General features: G+C 42.2%; 1 protein-coding gene across 1 annotated transcript in view; it reads right to left on the bottom strand.

The window, feature by feature from the left end:
• Nucleotides 1–17,713, bottom strand: part of kcnh5b (potassium voltage-gated channel, subfamily H (eag-related), member 5b) — a 319,850-nt gene that overhangs the window by 164,425 nt on the left and 137,712 nt on the right. The window contains exon 7 of the mRNA XM_041971541.1: nucleotides 272–429. Within this exon, the coding sequence (XP_041827475.1) occupies nucleotides 272–429 (158 nt within the window). The remainder of the gene's footprint in view (nucleotides 1–271; nucleotides 430–17,713) is intronic.

The following is a 17,713-nucleotide window of genomic DNA, read 5'->3' as shown; positions in this document are numbered from 1 at the left end:
ATGTAGTTATTCTTTATATGTGGCAGAGTATTGGTGACCCACTAAGGTCCAATGAAGTTGCTAATGTATGATCCACACTCAAGCATACATTTTAAAACAGCCTTTAAATATGAGGGTTAATATAAGGGTTAAGAGAAAAAATCCTTAGATCAAGCAAAATGAGCACAGATGAATTAGTTTATCAGTATTTTGTGGCAAAAATGAAATCTGCAGACAGGGAGGAGAGGAGCCATGCTTTTCATCTGTGAAAGAATAAAAATGAACATGTTACCAGATGCAAGCCAGCCAGTGGGCCACCAGTCCAAATACGCAGACCAGAAGGACCAGAACAGCTGCCCCATACTCCAGGTAATGGTCCAGTTTCCTGGCCACCCGGCCCAGACGCAGCAGGCGGACCACCTTCAGAGAGCTGAACAGACTGCTGATGCCCTGAGGAGGAGGCAGAAAGAGACAGGAAAAAAAGATGTGGATCAGCGTGGTGCAACGAAGAAGGTGAAGGAAGGGTGAGGAGACATGCTAGTTATTCCAGGTAGAAGTTTGTTTCTGTTGCATTCAAAGAAAACATGTTGCTTGGAAACTAAGTGTTCCCACATACTGCACTCATGTCAGATTACACGTATTCTCATTACCAGTTACCCATGTAATTACGGACACAAACGTTTATTTTCCTTTCCATGAACACTAAACTTTACTCATCCTGGGCTCACGTCACCTACTTGTATCAGTAACATTACAATGAAATCTTCTAAAATGCAACACAAACAACCAACCAGCCAATCATACGGCAGTATGTAGTCATGTAGACATGGTGAAGACGACCTGCTGAAGTTCAACCTCAGCATTAGAATGAGTAAGAAAGGGGATGAGCGTGGCATCGTCTGAGTATTTACTGGGATTTTCACTTCCAGGGTTTCCAGAGATGGTCTGAAGAAGAGAAAATATCCAGAGCAGCAGTTGTCTGGACCAGGATGCAGCAGAAGACACACCGGGTGCCTCCTGCCAGCTAAGAACAGGAAACTGAGGCTACAATTCACACACACTCACCAACACTGGACAATAGAAGATGGAGAAACGTTGCTGGTCTGATGAGTCTCCATTTCAGCTCCACATTCAGATGCTCGGCTCAGAATCTGCTGGAAACATCATGAAAACATGGATCCATCCTGCCTTGGATCAAAGCTTCAGGCTGCTGCTGGTGTAATGGTGGGGGGAGATTTTCTTGGTCCACTTTGGTCCCCTTAGTACCAACGTGGCCTGGTTTAACCAGCACAGCCTACCTGAGTATTGTTGCTGACCATGTCCATCCCTTTATGACCACAGTGGAGCATCTTCTGATGCTACTTCAAGCAGGATAATGCACCATATCACAAAGATGACCCGGTACTAGAAGGCGGTCCCGATGAAGAGGACGACCCGGTACTAGAAGGCGGTCCCGATGAAGAGGACGACCCGGTACTAGAAGGCGGTCCCGATGAAGAGGACGACCCGGTACTAGAAGGTGGTCCTGGTAAAGAGGACGACCCGGTACTAGAAGGCGGACCTGATGAAGAGGACGGCCTGGTACTAGAAGGCGGTCCCAATGAAGAGGAAGATCCGGTACTAGAAGGTGGACCCGATGAAGAGGACAACCTGGTACTAGAAGGTGGTCCCAATGAAGAGGACGACCTGGTACTATAAGTCGAACCCGATGAAGAGGACAACCCAGTACTAGAAGATAGACCTGATGAAGAGGACGACCCAGAACTAGAAGGAGGACCCAATGAAGAGGATGACCCGGTACTAGAAGGTGGTCCTGGTAAAGAGGACGACCCGGTACTAGAAGGCGGACCTGAGGAAGAGGAAGACCCGGTACTAAAAGTCAGACCTGATGAAGAGGAAGATCCGGTACTAGAAGGCGGACCCGATGAAGAGGATGACCTAGTACTAAAAGATGGACCTGATGAAGAGGAAGATCCGGTACTAAAAGGCAGTCCTGATGAAGAGGACGACCCGGTACTAGAAGGCGGACCTGATACCTGGGATGACCCATTTGCTACACCAGCTACCATTCCTCTATGCAAGTGAAGCATTGAAGGCCACAAGGTTCGCCTTGGATGCTGAACCAGACGCTGAGCATCGATACAGACTTCAGAGAAGGATACCACCTTGACGTCCCGCCGTACTCTGCTATCAGGCCCTACCCCTGCGCCAAGTAAGACCGAACCGAACTACCTCTGGTTCTAGCTGGTGCCTTTTTAATGCCCAAATTAGATCCCCTTTCATTCCAAAGTCCCATCCAGTTAAATTCCCTTAAATTATAATTGGTTATTCCCAAAATACTTTAACAAATTCCCTTTCTGCTTCCTCCGTTATAGTTTTGTTCACTAATTTAGTTAATTTCCCCATATTCCAAATCTCATTATCTATCGTATAATGTTTATTTTGGTTTAATTACATTTTCATTATTTCTCTGACTTTATTTTCCATTATTCTGCCTTTTAAGCTGATTCACCCTCACGGTGCTCACAGGAAATGCCAGCAGAGTCTCTAAAGTGATATTAATAATTTCATATTTTCTAATATTTCCTACTGTTTGCTGTTAATTTATTATTGGTGGTTAATAAATTGCTTGCATTATTATAATTCAGCATTGCTTCTGTGGTTATTGTGGATTAAGTCATGGTCCCTTCAGATGATGAATTTACTACTTGAGATGTGAGACATTAGATTAAAGTGAATATTTACTTTATTAAAATATCCACTCATGGTTTTCCCTTCTGGGCTGTGAATTAATTAGTAGTAAATCTACGGAAAAGTGCTGCCCCAATCGAAGCTAACTAAATTAATAAAGTCTTAAAATTTTAATGTTAATTTCTGCCATTAGTATTTCATATTAATATCAAGGTATTCCTGCTGATGTAGACACCCCACACACACTCGAACATCAGGCCCAGCTTGCTGACACACATCAGCAGCACTTTGCATTATTTACACAAACATACACACATGCAATGTATGAGGGAACAGCTAACACACACATGCAGGCATTTAATGCACACCTCCCTGTCACACACTCAGCTGGTAGACACACATGCACAAGGTGAAGCAGCAGGACACACACACGTCCTTCAGTAATATGCATGCTCTGTTTTCGGAGCATGAACATACTGAGGTTTGTCACTGGGAATGTGCGTGGAGCTGGGACAAGGGAAAAGAGGTTAAATATTTTCAGTCGGCTGCAGGAGATGCAGGCAGACATCGTCCTCTTACAGGAAACTCAACAATAGATCTTCTCTCAACAACCCAGTTTCCACACGTGTATTCAGCTTGTTATAATTCTAGGCAGAGAGGAGTAGCAACTCTTATTAATAGAAGGTTAAATTTTGACATAGATAATACAATCATAGATCCAGAAGGCAGATTCATAATAGGTACAATATCTACTCAAAATGTTATGTATTGCAAATATTTCTGGTCCAAATGTAGATGACCCTCCTTCTTTCACTCCCTCTCCACCTCTACAGTCACTCAGAAAACACACTAACTATAGGAGGTGACATTATACTGGACAAACCCAGTACCACAGGAAGTCATCGAATCTGGAAATCCTCAAACTGTTAAACATGAAGGATTTTGGTCTCTGTGATGCTTGGCGCTCTCACCATCCCACACTAAGAGAATACACCTTCTTCTCTTCAGTTCACCATTCCTATTCTAGATTAGATTATTTCTTAACTAGCAGCTCTCTGATGAATGACATGTCAGAAATCAGAATCCATCCTATTAGCATTAGTGATCACGCACCAGTATCATTCACTCTGAGAAGTAAGAGCAATAAACCAGCAACTAGAAACTGGAGATTTAATACGTCACTACTTAAAGATCCTGAGTTTATCAGCTACTTTAAAAGAGAATGGTCCTTATATCTAGAAAATAACGACTTGCCAGAAACTTCAGCGTGTGTTCTTTGGGAAGCAGGAAAACCAGTAATGAGAGGGAAAATAATTTTCTTCTCTTCCCATCAGAAAAAGAAGGAGGCTTCCAGGATTTCAGAGTTACACCTCAGAGTTAAAGCTTACCATGTCTCCCCAGAAGATCACAGTATGAACCATATAAGGAAAGCTAAACTTGAACTTAATGAAATAATAGATAAAAACACAATTGTTGATGCAAAGACTTTACTTGGAGAACTTTGAACATGGCAACAAATCTGGAAGGTTCCTGCCTAATTAGTTAAAAACATACAGGAGAAAACAACCATCTCCTCTGTCAGAGATCCAGAAGGAAACATCAGCCACAACCCTGACAAGATAAATAACACTTCTAGAGAATTCTGTAAAACTTTATATAAATCACAACTAAACAAATGAGAATACTGATCCATTTCTTACTAATATTAATCTTCCAGAATGAAAACATGAAAATAAAACAGCCTTGGATTCACCAGATGGTCTAGGTCCAGATGGTTAACCAGCAGAATGCTATAAAGAAATCTGGACAATGCTGGCACCTACTTTCTACAATATGATATTAGAAATAAAGGAAAAACAAAAAATACCTCCAAACATGAACCTAGCCAATATTACTCTACTATTAAAACCAGCACACCGGCAATAAGGTCCTGCCCCAAGTGGAGGAGTTCACGTATCTCAGAGTCTTGTTCACGAGTGAGGGAAGGATGGAGCGGGAGATGGACAGGCGGATCGGTGCGGCTTCTGCAGCGATGCGGACTCTGCATCGGTCTGTCGTGGTGAAGAAGGAGCTGAGCCAAAAGGCAAAACTCCTGATTTACCCGTCGATCTACGCTCCTACCCTCACATATGGTCATGAGCTGTGGTGACCAAAAGAACAAGATCACAAATTCAAGCAGCCGAAATGATTTTTCTCCGCAGGGTGGCCGGGCTCTCCCTTAGAGATAGGGTGAGAAGCTCAGTGATCTGGAAGGGGCTCAGAGTAGAGTTGCTGCTCCTCCACATTGAGCCTCCTGGACGCCTCCCTGGTGAGGTGTTCCGGGCACGTCCCACTGGAAAGAGGCCCCGGGGAAGACCCAGGACACGATGGATGGACTACATCTCTCAGCTGCCCGGGGAATGCTGCAGGATCCCCCCGGATGAGCTGGTGAATGTGGCTGGGAAGAGGGAAGTCTGGGTTTTCCTGCTTAGGCAGCTGCCCACACGACCCAACTCTGGATTAGTGACAGACAATGAATGGATAACAAAACCAGGTAAAGACCCGACACTTCCATCCAGTTACCGTCCATTTTCATTAAAAAATGTTGGTCTTAAAATAATCAGCAAAGCTCTGGCCAGAAGGGTAGAAAAAATAACCCTGCTAATAAAAAATCCTGACCAAACAGGCTTTTTTAAAGGTAGACATTCCTCTACGACTACGCAGATTAATTAACATCATAGATTATTCTACTCTACATAATCTGGAATCCACAGTCATTTCTTTAGACACAAAAAAAGCATTTGACCGAGTAAACTGGGTATTTTTATTTGCAACATTAAATTTGGGTTTGGGTCATCTTTCATAGATTGGATAAAAATATTATATAACAACCCAAATGCAAGTGCGAAGACCAATGATCAAACCTCTCCAAGCTTCTGTTTGCAGAGAGGAACCAGACAGGGCTGCCCGCTTTCTCCATCACTCTTTGCTATTTTTATTGAACCCCTAGCTGCTGCCATAAGACAAAATAAAGAGATTAAAGGAATCCATGCCAAAAATATAGAACATAAGATAAGTCTTTATGCTGATGATGTATTACTTTTCCTCCAGAACTCACCGACATCTCTCCCCCAGACAATCACACTTATTAACACATTCTCATCAATATCTGAATACTCTATTAACTGGTCTAAGACTATTGTTATGCCCATTAACTGTGACCTACAAAACACACCCAATACTACAATACAGTCTGGAAACATTAGATATCTAGACATAAACATTTCCCCCAGGTTATCAGAACTAACAAAGCTAAATTATGTCCAGCTACTTAAAGCAATAGAGGATGATCTCTCACGGTGGAGGCGCTTACCCATATCACTCATGGGGAGGGTTGCCACAGTTAAAATGATGGTTCTATCTAAAGTAAACTACTTGTTTTCAATGATACCCACTAAACTATCCTCCAGCTGGTTTAAGTCATTGGACTCACATATATCTAAATTATGCTTAAACCTAGCAGTCTGGATGAATCATGGTTAGATGTAGAGCAAGCATTGTGTGAGGATCTGGTTATCTCTGACCTGCCATTCATCAGCTCAACCATCAAAACACATAAGTGTTTTAAAAGCATCAATATCAGTTCCTCTTTAGTGGCTTGGCGGGAATTTCTAAAAAATAACCAAATCTTCACTTTCCATGTAAGTTTACACCCCTCTGGAACAACCCTGACATCCTACAAAACAAAAAGCTGATTAATTTCACTCAATGGAAAAATAAAGGAATAAACAAGAACATATAATAGACAACGGAAGCTCCTCATTCAAGTTAATCACTTCACAATATGGAATCAGCAACACTAAATTTCTAGAATACCACCTGCTAGGTTGGCAGAATTCTTCAATCTTCATGCTCCAAAGTTATTATAAAAAAAATATAGACTATTATCTAAACTAGAAGATTCAACCTCTCTTCCAAGTTTAAAATTGGAGGCTGACTTATCCAGTAACTTTAATAAAGATAAATGGTCACAAATATGTTTAAACACCTTTAAAATGACTAAGAATTCAAATATGCAACTAATACAATTCAACATTCTGCATAGAACTCATAAAGGAAAAGGATGTTCGGGATGGGTCAGTCACAATCAAACATCTGTTCACACTGCAATCCAAACACACCTGACAACTATGACAACCATGCCTTGTGGCCCTGCACACCTGTCTGCAGGTTCTGGCTTCAGGTATGTGAAGACATGTAAACCTGGCTTAATTGTAAAATTCCTGCAAACCCCACACTGTGTCTACTAGGTGACTTGGATGAAATTAATTAATTCATTCATTATTTGTACTGCTTCATCCATTAAGGGTCCCGGGGAAGCTGGAGCCTAATCCAGCATTTAACAGGTGAGAGGCAGGGTACACCTGGACAAGTCACCAGTCCATTGCAGATCTTGGATGAAATTAACATGGTAATTAACTCTGCACACATGATCCTCATGGTCTTATGCATTGCAAAGAAACTCTCCTTGTAAATTGGAAAAACAAAAATAATCTGTGTATTCAACAGTTTAGGAATCTCTTAGTAGACCACATCAGTTGTGAGACAATGTCTGCCTCCTCAAAGAACCAGTTAACTGAATCTCATTCCCTCTGGTCCCCAATGATTAGCTCCAGAAAAAATCCCATATAAAAGAGAGAATTTGTTTAACTTCAGCAGAACAAGCACTGATTTCAATCAGGGTTGGTACAGTCAGTTAGGTGAGTTTACTGCTTGAGTTTCTGAGCATGAGCTATAGCCTCCTTACAACCCAATCCAAAACCATCCCTGTCAGACATGGTACAGACCAAGGCGTGTCACCCATAGACACCACAATCCACAAAACCTGTCCTTTCCTATAGCATGCACGTCTGCCACATCCTCTGTTACCTTTGGTCTCTGGAACTGTCTGTCCACAGTGAACAACACAGAATTTATCAGTTCATTGATAAATCTCTCAGACATTCAGGTCCTAGCCCTGAGATCTGGATCCGTCTAGAAAACACAGCTACACCAGCTGCCCTTTCTGTCAATGCAGAATTTACCCAAACACCTCGCTCAGCTGGACGAGGAGGTGAAACAGGCATTCTTATTTCTAGAAAGTGGAACTTTGCCTCTCCGTCCTATGGCTACCTGCTTATCACTTGAGTATCACGCAGTAAAGGTCCCTACACCCATCACTGCATACATTCTGGTCATTTACCGCCTCCGGGTGGCAGTATAGATGAGTTTGTCTCTGAAATGGACATGATTCTCTCTGACATTCCTGATGATGGCACACCACTAACTGTCATGGGAGACATGAACATTCACCTTGGCAAACCACAGGCAACTGACTTTCTGGCTCTCATCTACTCTTTCAATCTCAAACTGGTTCAGACTCCTCCAACACACAAAGCTGGTAATACTCTTGACTTGGTGCTGACCAGAAACGGCTCCACAGCCGACCTGTCCGTCACCCCGCTGCACCTCTCAGACCACTTCCTGGTTAAATTCTCTGTCTTCCTTCCTCATATCACTCAAGAGGCTCCAAAAATAGCGCCCTACCGCAGAAACTTGAGATCCCTCAGACCTACACAGCTGTCTGATGGTGTCAAAACCAGCTAGATAAAACCCTCCCAGTCCATGGCTCACAGAGGTACTGAGGGAGCACAGAGCCAGACTCAGGGCTGCAGAAAGAAAGTGGCTCAAATCAAAAGAGCACACTGACTTGTCTGAGTACCATCAAAAACTTGAAAATTTCACATCCGGACTAAAGGCGGCCAAGATAACCTTTTATCAGAACAAGATCCGCAATGCTCCCAACACACAACTGTTCATTAACTCTCTTCTTTCTCCACCACCTGCTCAGCCTCCCACTGTGCTGACTGCAGAAATGTTTGCTTCCTACTTCACTGAAAAGGTCGCTACCATCAGTAACCAATTCACTGAGCCTGACCAACTCAGCCTTACCAAACCAGCTACTGGTACCTCACTCTGCTCCTTCTGCTCTCTAAATGAGGACCAAGTCTCTAAACTTCTGGTCAGCTGAAAACCCACGACCTGTCCTCTTGATCCTGTTCCCTCTGACATCCTGCAGAGCATTTTACCTACAATCAAACCTGCAGTAACCCATATTATCACCTCACCTCACCTCACACTCAACCCAGCCCAGGTTGGAAACTACTGGCCGGTCTCACTGCTTCCATTCATGTCTAAACTACTAGAGCGTGCCGTCTTCAGTCAGGTCTCACAGTTCCTCCAAGACAACAACCTGTTAGATCCATATCAGTCTGGCTATAGGCAAGGCCAGGGGCGTTTCCTGGACCTGGGAACATTAGGGGCTGAGCCCACACCCTCGTAAAGAACCAACGCAGTAAAAACCGCTTTTTTTTTAAGCTTTCTTCAGCATTGTGTCACCTTGTTTAAAGCCAAATACTGCAATATGCGCTTCGATATGTATTTATTTTCAATCTTAAACGTGACAATGTAAACAAGATCTCTAAAATCAGTATTAAACTTTTACATTTCCAGATATCTGCTGTTTATCTCCACAACCTGCTCTTTAGTGCACATCTCCTGCAACAAAAGGATGAACGTTAACTGTTTTCAGTCACTTATAATTTTCAGAATAAAGATCATGCTGTAGTATTTACTAACTCTATCATCTCATCTGTCTCTTCCTTCTACAGGCTTCATCACTTGTTTTCCTTCCATCATTTCCCTTCTTTCCTTCTTTCTTTTGCTGTTTTCCATCTTTACTACTACTACTTTTTCAGTAGTATAGCCGAGTTTAAACTAGTGGTTTACTCTGGTTTTTCCTTCCCAGTCTCAAACACCCCTGTCCTGGAGCAACACACACATACAAGAACCACCAACCTCATTATTACATAAGTATACACCCACACAAAGGTGAGACCATGAAATAATGGTTTTGTATTTCAAATATAAATGTATAAATAAATAAATAAATGTGAGCAACATAAAATGTAAAACACTCTTTAACACTCTTTAACTACTGACCAGCCAGTAACCTGGAGGTGAACAAAAACATCAGTAAATAAATTTATAATAAAGCTGTTCTTTATTTATCTATATTTAAACTAAAGCAGCATCTAGAAACCAAACATCCAACACTGGGAAAGCCGTTTCCATCTACTACAACACACGCGCGCACACACACTCACAGCAGCGGGTAAACTAGTGAACCACTTAAACTTCACCACTGGATTTAATGCAAATGTGTAGAACAGAAAAGGGCAGGGCTAACGGTTTAGTACAGCTAGCTTAACCTTTGAAGTATCAAGTACTGTCATGAATGATCTGCTTAATGTTCATTTAATTTTAAGACAAACAGGGTTTAAATTATTTGTGGTTTACCTGTTTCGTGTCTTGGTCAGAGTCTTGCTGCCCATTGGCAGCGACCACAACTGAAAAGTTGTCTCTCTTCTCTAAATAAAAAAAACCGTCTGATGTCCATTTTTGACCACTAATAATGACCGCTCGAAGTAACACCAGAGTTCAGATTAGGGATAAAACGCCGGGCTGTTAGCAAACACGGAGGACTCCCTCTTCCATAAAATTCCTCTGTGATTGGTCATATTGTACCTGTGTTGCATTCACATAAGCCAGGAAATTACAAAACTACAATCTTCTTTAATGTCGGCTGAGAGAATGTAAACTTATTCCTTCTGGGATGAAAAAACATTCGGGGCTTGATGTGAAATGTTCGGGGCTAGAGCCGGGAATGCCCAGGCCAGGCGATGCCCCTGGGCAAGGCCGCTCTACTGAAACTGCTCTCCTGTCAGTTACTGATTCCCTACGGGTTGCCAGATCCACTGGTCCATCCTCAGTCCTTATACTGCTGGAGCTGTCTGCTGCCTTTGACACGGTCAACCATGTCCTACCTCACAGGAAGATCCCTCAGAGTATCTTGGCGAGGGGGCGTGTCCAGATCACATGGGCTGGAAACAATGGGGCCTCAGGGCTCGGTGCTTGGCCCTCTTCGCTTTTCACTACACACCTTCTCACTCGGTGCATCATTAACTCTCATGGTTTCTCCTACCACTGCTATGCAGATGACACTCAGCTTTTCCTTTCTTTCCTACCTGACAACACAACGTCTCAATGTGAATATCAGCATGTTGCTGATATCTCCGCATGGATGAAGGATCGCTACCTTCAGCTAAATCTGTCCAAGACCCAGCTTATTGTCTTTCCAGCCAATCCTTCCTTACCGCCACAGATAAGCGTACAGCTTGACTCCATCATGCTTGTGCCTACGTCTTCTACCAGGAATCTTGGTGTCATGGTAGACAACCAGCTGACCTTTAAGGACCATGCTGCCTCAGTTTCCCGGTCTTGCCGATTTGCTCTCTACAACATCAGGAGGATCAGACCCTACCTGACTGAACACATGGCCCAGCTCCTGGTCCAGGCTCTGGTCATTTCACGCATTGACTACTGCAACTCCTTACTGGCTGGCCTGCCTGCATGCTCAGTTAAACCTCTGCAGATGATCCAGAACGCAGCAGCACGTCTGGTCTTCAACCAGCCCAAAAGAGCTCATGTCACTCTGCTGCTAATCGCTCTCCACTGGCTTCCAGTTGCAGCGCATCAGATTCAAAGCTCTGCTTCTGGCTGACAAAACAATAACCCAAACGGCTCTGGTCTACCTCCACTCCTTAATCCAGAGCTACACTCCCTCTCCACAGTTATCCATCTACCAAACTCCGTCCGATCCGCAGAGTCCTTATCCACTTTTAAAAGCAAGCTACAGACCCAGATGTTCAAGGAGCATTTCCACACTTAGCTTAACTCTTCTACTCGGAATGAGTAGGTTGTCCAGCTCTTTGGCTCAACCAAGTACTGAAGAAGCTGTGTGCACTTATGCCCAAGATGATGATGTGTGATGAAATCATGATATTGTATTTCAACAAAGGACTTAAAACAAAAAACAAAAAAAAACACTGCCTCTAGCACTACATGACAGCACCTCGGTCCAACTGGACTCACAGCAGTCTGACTACCACTTAATGACGTCGTCCCATCCAGGTTGAATTCTTGCTTGTGTTGCTCTTACTCTCAGATGTAAGTCCCTTTGGACAAAAGCATCTGCTAAATGACAAAATAACAATAACAAATCCGCCAGTCATAATTTCCCTTTGTTGATATGAGGAGTCAGCTAAACTAAGTTTACATTTGTATTAACAACTCATCTAACCCTGGTCTTAGGGTGATTGGAATTATTTTCCCTCCAAGACTTTAACATGTTAACTTATTAACTTTAGTTTTTATTCTACGGGAGATGATGTGTTGTAACGCTATAATCAGTTTTGGGAAGCAGTCTGCATCTTTAAGAAATTGTCTGCATGCCTCGTGTCCGGCTAGGAATTGAAGTGGATGATGACATTGGTGTGACATTTTTTCTACACTTATGTGCACTTCACCTGTAACCCCTGTCAGTGTTAAGTTCTTACTCTGCAGTACACTGATGCTAAGGTTAGTATGCTAGCATAGCCTAACAATGTCCTATGAACATGCAAAGACTAGAAACGTAAAATAAACTTGCAGCCACGTAGAGGTATTCACACTGTTTAAGACAGGGGAAAAGAGACTAATGACAGCTTGCCAAAAAAAAAAACATCTCTGCTGTTCACATTTTAAAATGATCTCACAAAGCTTAATGTTAATGTTAAACGTTTTTAAATGTGTTTGTGTTTACTGTAGTTTAAGTATTGAAAGAAAGAGGTTAGAAAAAAATGCAGAGCTTCTGATCATATAGAATTACTGTGATTTTGAAATTGTGAAAATTGAACAGTCACTGACTTTGTTGATGGTTGATGGGATTTAATAAGTTTTACTTCTTCCCTCCCCTTTTCGAGCATGATCTTTGTTTCATTTTTCTTTTTTGTAATTTGAATTCGCATGGCTGTACATGTGGTTTTGTATGTGCTCGAAATAAACTACTACTACTACTACTACTACATCGAATTTGTGTTGTTACACATTCCTGTTGTTATACCTGATTCCCCCTCTGCCCAGGGTTTAAGATACCAGCAAAGGTGTCAGAAGCATCTGGGGGTCTTCAAAAAGGTTTGTACTTGTTCCTAATTTTATTTTAGTTGTATTATTTAAGGGCATTTCACTGAGGAAACCTTGGGTTTAGCTAGTAATGATCACATGCACACAGAGTTAAATACAGTAGTAGCGGTTTAAAAGTTCCCCTGTTTCCATGATGGGTCCTTGACTGGTTCTTGACTGGTCCTTGACTGGTCCTTGACTGATCCTTGGCCGATCCTTCACAGGTCTGTGGGGGTAATGTAATCCCCCGCAATGACGTCGTCAGCGAGGCTCTGCCCCTAAGCAGCCCAAGTAAAAAAACAGCTGCAATCCCTCTTTTGTCCACGGGGAGGAGCAGTGATTTGATCTTGCTGCTCTCTAAACAGTTTATAATGAGCTGTGTCGCTCATTTGTTGCATTTTTGCCAACATTTAAAAAATGATTTGATTTGAAAATGGCGTCAAATAAATGTATCAAAAAAGCCGACATGTGTAGCTAATGGTGTTATGAGGCAAAGCACAACCTCCTCAAGTCGGCTAAGTGGTGAATGTCACTAGCAGCGAGCTTTCTAAACATCCCGAGGAGCGCTGCCAGCGGTCATTTGACTGCAACGTAAGTTATTCACAGTGGGGGTTGATACAGCTGCTGCATAACTGAATATTGACAAAATCATAACGTAATATCGGCAGGTAAAAATAACATAATACTGATAATGTGTAAAGCAGGGATCACAAAAGTCCGGACCCAGCCCAACCTATATTCTGAATTAGGCCTCAAAGTGCTATTATCCTAAGTAGATAAGTAAATAAATGGTTTATACTGTGAAATGAAGTGTCCCTGGATTTTATTCATAGCGATCTAGTGATAAAACGTGATAAAACGTCATACAACTGTGTCTCAGCGGTGGGACAGCCGCCTGCCTGCTGTCTGAAGCAGGCACATGCGCAAAGGCTGGTAGGAATGACAGGAACCAGCAGCCTATCATCACACAGGGTTTGTGATCTTACAGCCAATCAGAAGCAGAGTAGGGCGGCCATTTATTACAACTCCATAGCCGTGATATACGACAGTTTGGCTGAGAAAGAGTCTCCCTGAGCGGCTCTGTGGAAGTTTAGACGTGCTAAACTGCTCGTAAATATTGATGTGTTTACTTTTCCAAACAAGTAAGCAGGTAAAACTATAGACAACAACTATATAATAAAAGTCCTAAAATACCAGGTTCAGCCGTTTAGTTTTTAATACACTATAAGCATGGTAGCGTGACTGGCGGTCATCAAAAGACCGCTGGCGACGCTTCCAGTGTTTAACACTAGAAAACCCAGAGATTTCTTATCCCTCTACCATGCCCAGAGTACAACCAAAAGGCTGCCCGGTTTGAAATTAACAATTCAATGGCCAACAATTAGCACCTTTACATTTGTAAACACAGCCATTACCTGCCGTTAGCTGTTCAAGCATACTCCTTGGGGGGAGGAGTGTGCTTGAAAAGAGCCTTGTGGACTGTGCTGTATAGTTTCACTCACCACAAACGGTATTTGTGCTTTTGACCATTTCTCACATTTTCATGTACCCTTTATTGAGCATTGGTCATGTGAGTTTTCATCGTCATCACACTATTGTACGCCCAGCTTGCTTTCAAGTGAGAGATTATCACGTTTCTGTTTCCACAAAGGCAAGAAGGAAAGCATAATCAAGTATTTCAAATGTGAGATAATTACATTCCTTTTGACCTGGGAACAGAAAAGCAAAATCAATTTAATGTTCCTCACTTCCTAATATGGTGCAACAAGGTTCACAGTCCTCAATGTTTTTAGTAAAAAAAAAAATTAAAAAACACCTTACTAACAGGGTGGAATGGAACATAACAGAGTGGAACAGAATATAACAGGGTGGAAAATATTTGTTCCCAATTCCAAATAAAAACGCTTCAATGGCCAGATGATCAGCAATGAATAAAGATATTTCTACAGTGATCCAGATTTTTTGTTTGTTGTTTTTTTTGTTTTACATTTTAGATTTTGTAAGAGATGGGTGTGTTTTAACAACAGCAGTTTTATCCGTGACTTTAATCGATAATTATTATCATTATCCAGTGTATAAAAATGTTGGTGTAAAAACGCCAAAGATAGATAAGCATGATGCTGAACTTCGTGGTCTTAGCTCCTGGTTTGGTGTGTCTTGTTCTGTTTATTATCATTCTGAAAGGCATGCAGCCCACAACTTGAACAAAGGCTAAATTCCTCAACATTCGCACTTGCTCCATAAAATTACCATCTCCAAGGCTCCTCCACCACCACTTTGACTATGGATTGATAAGGAAATGAGCCACAGTTTTGTAATTGTTGCATTGTCAAAACAGTTCTGTTAGTGTTGTCACACAAAATTCAGTAGACTAGTTGGTTCCTATGCAGTGAATTTACATGTTATTACAAAAATACACAATAATAAAATAGGCAAGTGGCAAGATTAGAATAATGTTATAAGTTCTGCGCAAAGACTCCTTTTTCATTTTCCAAAACAAAACTGACATAAACAATCTTGAAAAAAATGTGCACGTAGGCTATGAGGAAAGAATGAATGCAATGAAGTAGGGACTGGTTGAATAAACACGGTTTAACTGGACGCCTAAGCGAGCGCGTTGCAGGATGGCTCCAGATTTTATTGTCAAATGGTTCCAGGTCAACCAAGTCCGAACTGCTTAGAGCAGAGTCCTGCACGGTTCTGTTTTGCTACGCATACCTGCTCTAACCCGTTAGAATGACTCCCGAACCCGACTCGTCACCAATGTATTTATTCCATTTAAATCCGAACCAGACTGATGTTTAACCCGCGACCCGAGCCATTAACGCATCATTGCCATGCTGCACCGCTTCTTTTCCATTATAGCCTATTGTTGTTTTATCATTGTGTTAATCTAAAACACATAGATAGCCTATGAATGTTTATTTTAAGCTTGCTCAACATTTTTAAAACAGCTTTATATTCCTCTGACTGAACCATTTCAGGGTGAAGACTAAACCAGACCAGTGTGTTTTATTTTGCCACTGAGAGGGTATTTATAATAGGCTACTCGGAGATTGCTGTGCTTTAACAAAATGTAATCCACCTTTCCTGGCAGCAGCTGTGTTCTCCGTTCCTGGACTACAAATCCGGCGGCAGAAAACTCTGCTGCGCAAATACCAGCGTAAAATAAACTTTCATATATTTTCTCTGTGTTGTTGTAGTATATTCAGATGATAAAACAACAATATAATAAAAAAGAAGACTTGGAAGGAGGAACAGCGGTGCAGTAGGCTATGGCACACGTTAACGTTAAAAAGCACACTGCTTGTTGTAAATACTTGGTTTATGCTTTAAGAGGTAAATATTTTGGTTAACATGTTGAAGAAATATCGTTTCTTTTTTCATCTCTTGCTATGCTATTGAATTTGGCAACATTAACATGGAAATTCACTGCATTAGGACCGACTAGCCTACTGAATTTCTGGTAGCATGACAACACAAACTGGACTCGTTTGACCACTCTTACCCAATGTGCAACAATCACAAAACTGGGTCACTGCTTCAGCTGCCTTATTGCGGCTCATTTACATATCAATCCACAGTCAAAGTGGTGGTGGAGGAGCCTAAGAGATGGTAATTTTCTGGAGCAAGTGCGAATGTTGAAGAAGGCGCATGTTCAAGTTGGGGGCTGCATACAGTACCTTTTGGAATGGTAATCAGAGCGTGTCGGGGAATAGCCCACCTGGAGGGGTGACGTAATCGGGATTCCCGGCGAGCAGGAAGTCGCAGCACAGCGAGTGTTGGATGTCCCCCCGCGATTAGACACATTGAAGTGGAAGAAATTATCTCCGATCCTGCGTGGGGCTTTTATCTGTCGCCCTGTCTTCTTATGGAGGTGAAATAAATAATATGAGAATAAAATAACCCTTCCTAGCTACCTCAAACAGATTCTGTGTTGCTTGATCCAAATCTGATTTGTCTATGTTAATAATGCTAATATTAAAAGATTAATCAGTATGATAAATACATCCTATTGAGAATAGAGCTAGGGGCTGTGATCCAGTATTTGAAAGGTTTTATTAACCTACTAGCATTCATTTCTGAATAAAACAATTGGCAGCGCACAAGCATGTTACAATTTCACATTCCACGTCAAACGATGATTATGTATTAAGTTTTATGCATTTTTATGAATTGTGACTGGCCATCAGAGGTGCTTTGAGTGGCGCCTCTGCCGGTCAGTGTAAATTCAGATAAAATCTGACAGACTACGGGCGATGAGAAGTCTGTGAGAGAAGCGCCATCTTCTGGGTCTACCCTATATTACAAGGAATGGGTGGAGTTTGATTAAAACATCGACACTCCCAGGAGAAGGAGGGGGCCTCTCTGGCGGCTGGAAGTTGGAAGGCAGCTGGCTGGAACTGGAATGGAACTGGGCTGGAAGCCGGCAGGTATTCGGCTGGCTTTCAGCTTGGATGGGAACTTTTAAACCGCTACTACTGTACTATACATACACATAGAAGCAGTTTTTTGTGTGTAATTTTATTACCATGTAATTATAATAGTGTTTGTGTATTGTTTTCTCAGACAGGAAGCAACATCCAAGACCATCTTGATCCCATCACAAGCACACAACTCTTCCTCCTGGCTGTAAGATGAAGCAGGAAAACACTCCACCAGTTCTTTATCATACTTGACAAAAATGCCATCGCTTGCAGGTCGGCCTCCTCACGTGGTGCTTTTGACCAGCTGTTTAAGGCGTACTATGTTTTCGCCACAACATACAACCTGACGCTGTAAAACATGTTTGACGTTCATCCAGACCACTCTGTACAACATAGATGTTGGCACAGTGAAGGAGAGTCCCTGTGTTGCAGAAGTTCGGGTGCTTCATTAGTACTTGAGCGGATCTGTTTGACATGAAGTGCTTTGTTGGTCAGACTGAGTTAACTTCCTCAAATACACTTGTTAAGCATTTGCG

This window comes from Melanotaenia boesemani, chromosome 20 (genome assembly GCF_017639745.1).
Source record: "Melanotaenia boesemani isolate fMelBoe1 chromosome 20, fMelBoe1.pri, whole genome shotgun sequence".
In the NCBI taxonomy this organism is placed as follows: Eukaryota; Metazoa; Chordata; class Actinopteri; order Atheriniformes; family Melanotaeniidae; genus Melanotaenia; species Melanotaenia boesemani.
The sequence above is the reverse complement of the archived record's forward strand: the minus strand, read 5'-3'. Positions and strand labels throughout refer to the sequence as shown.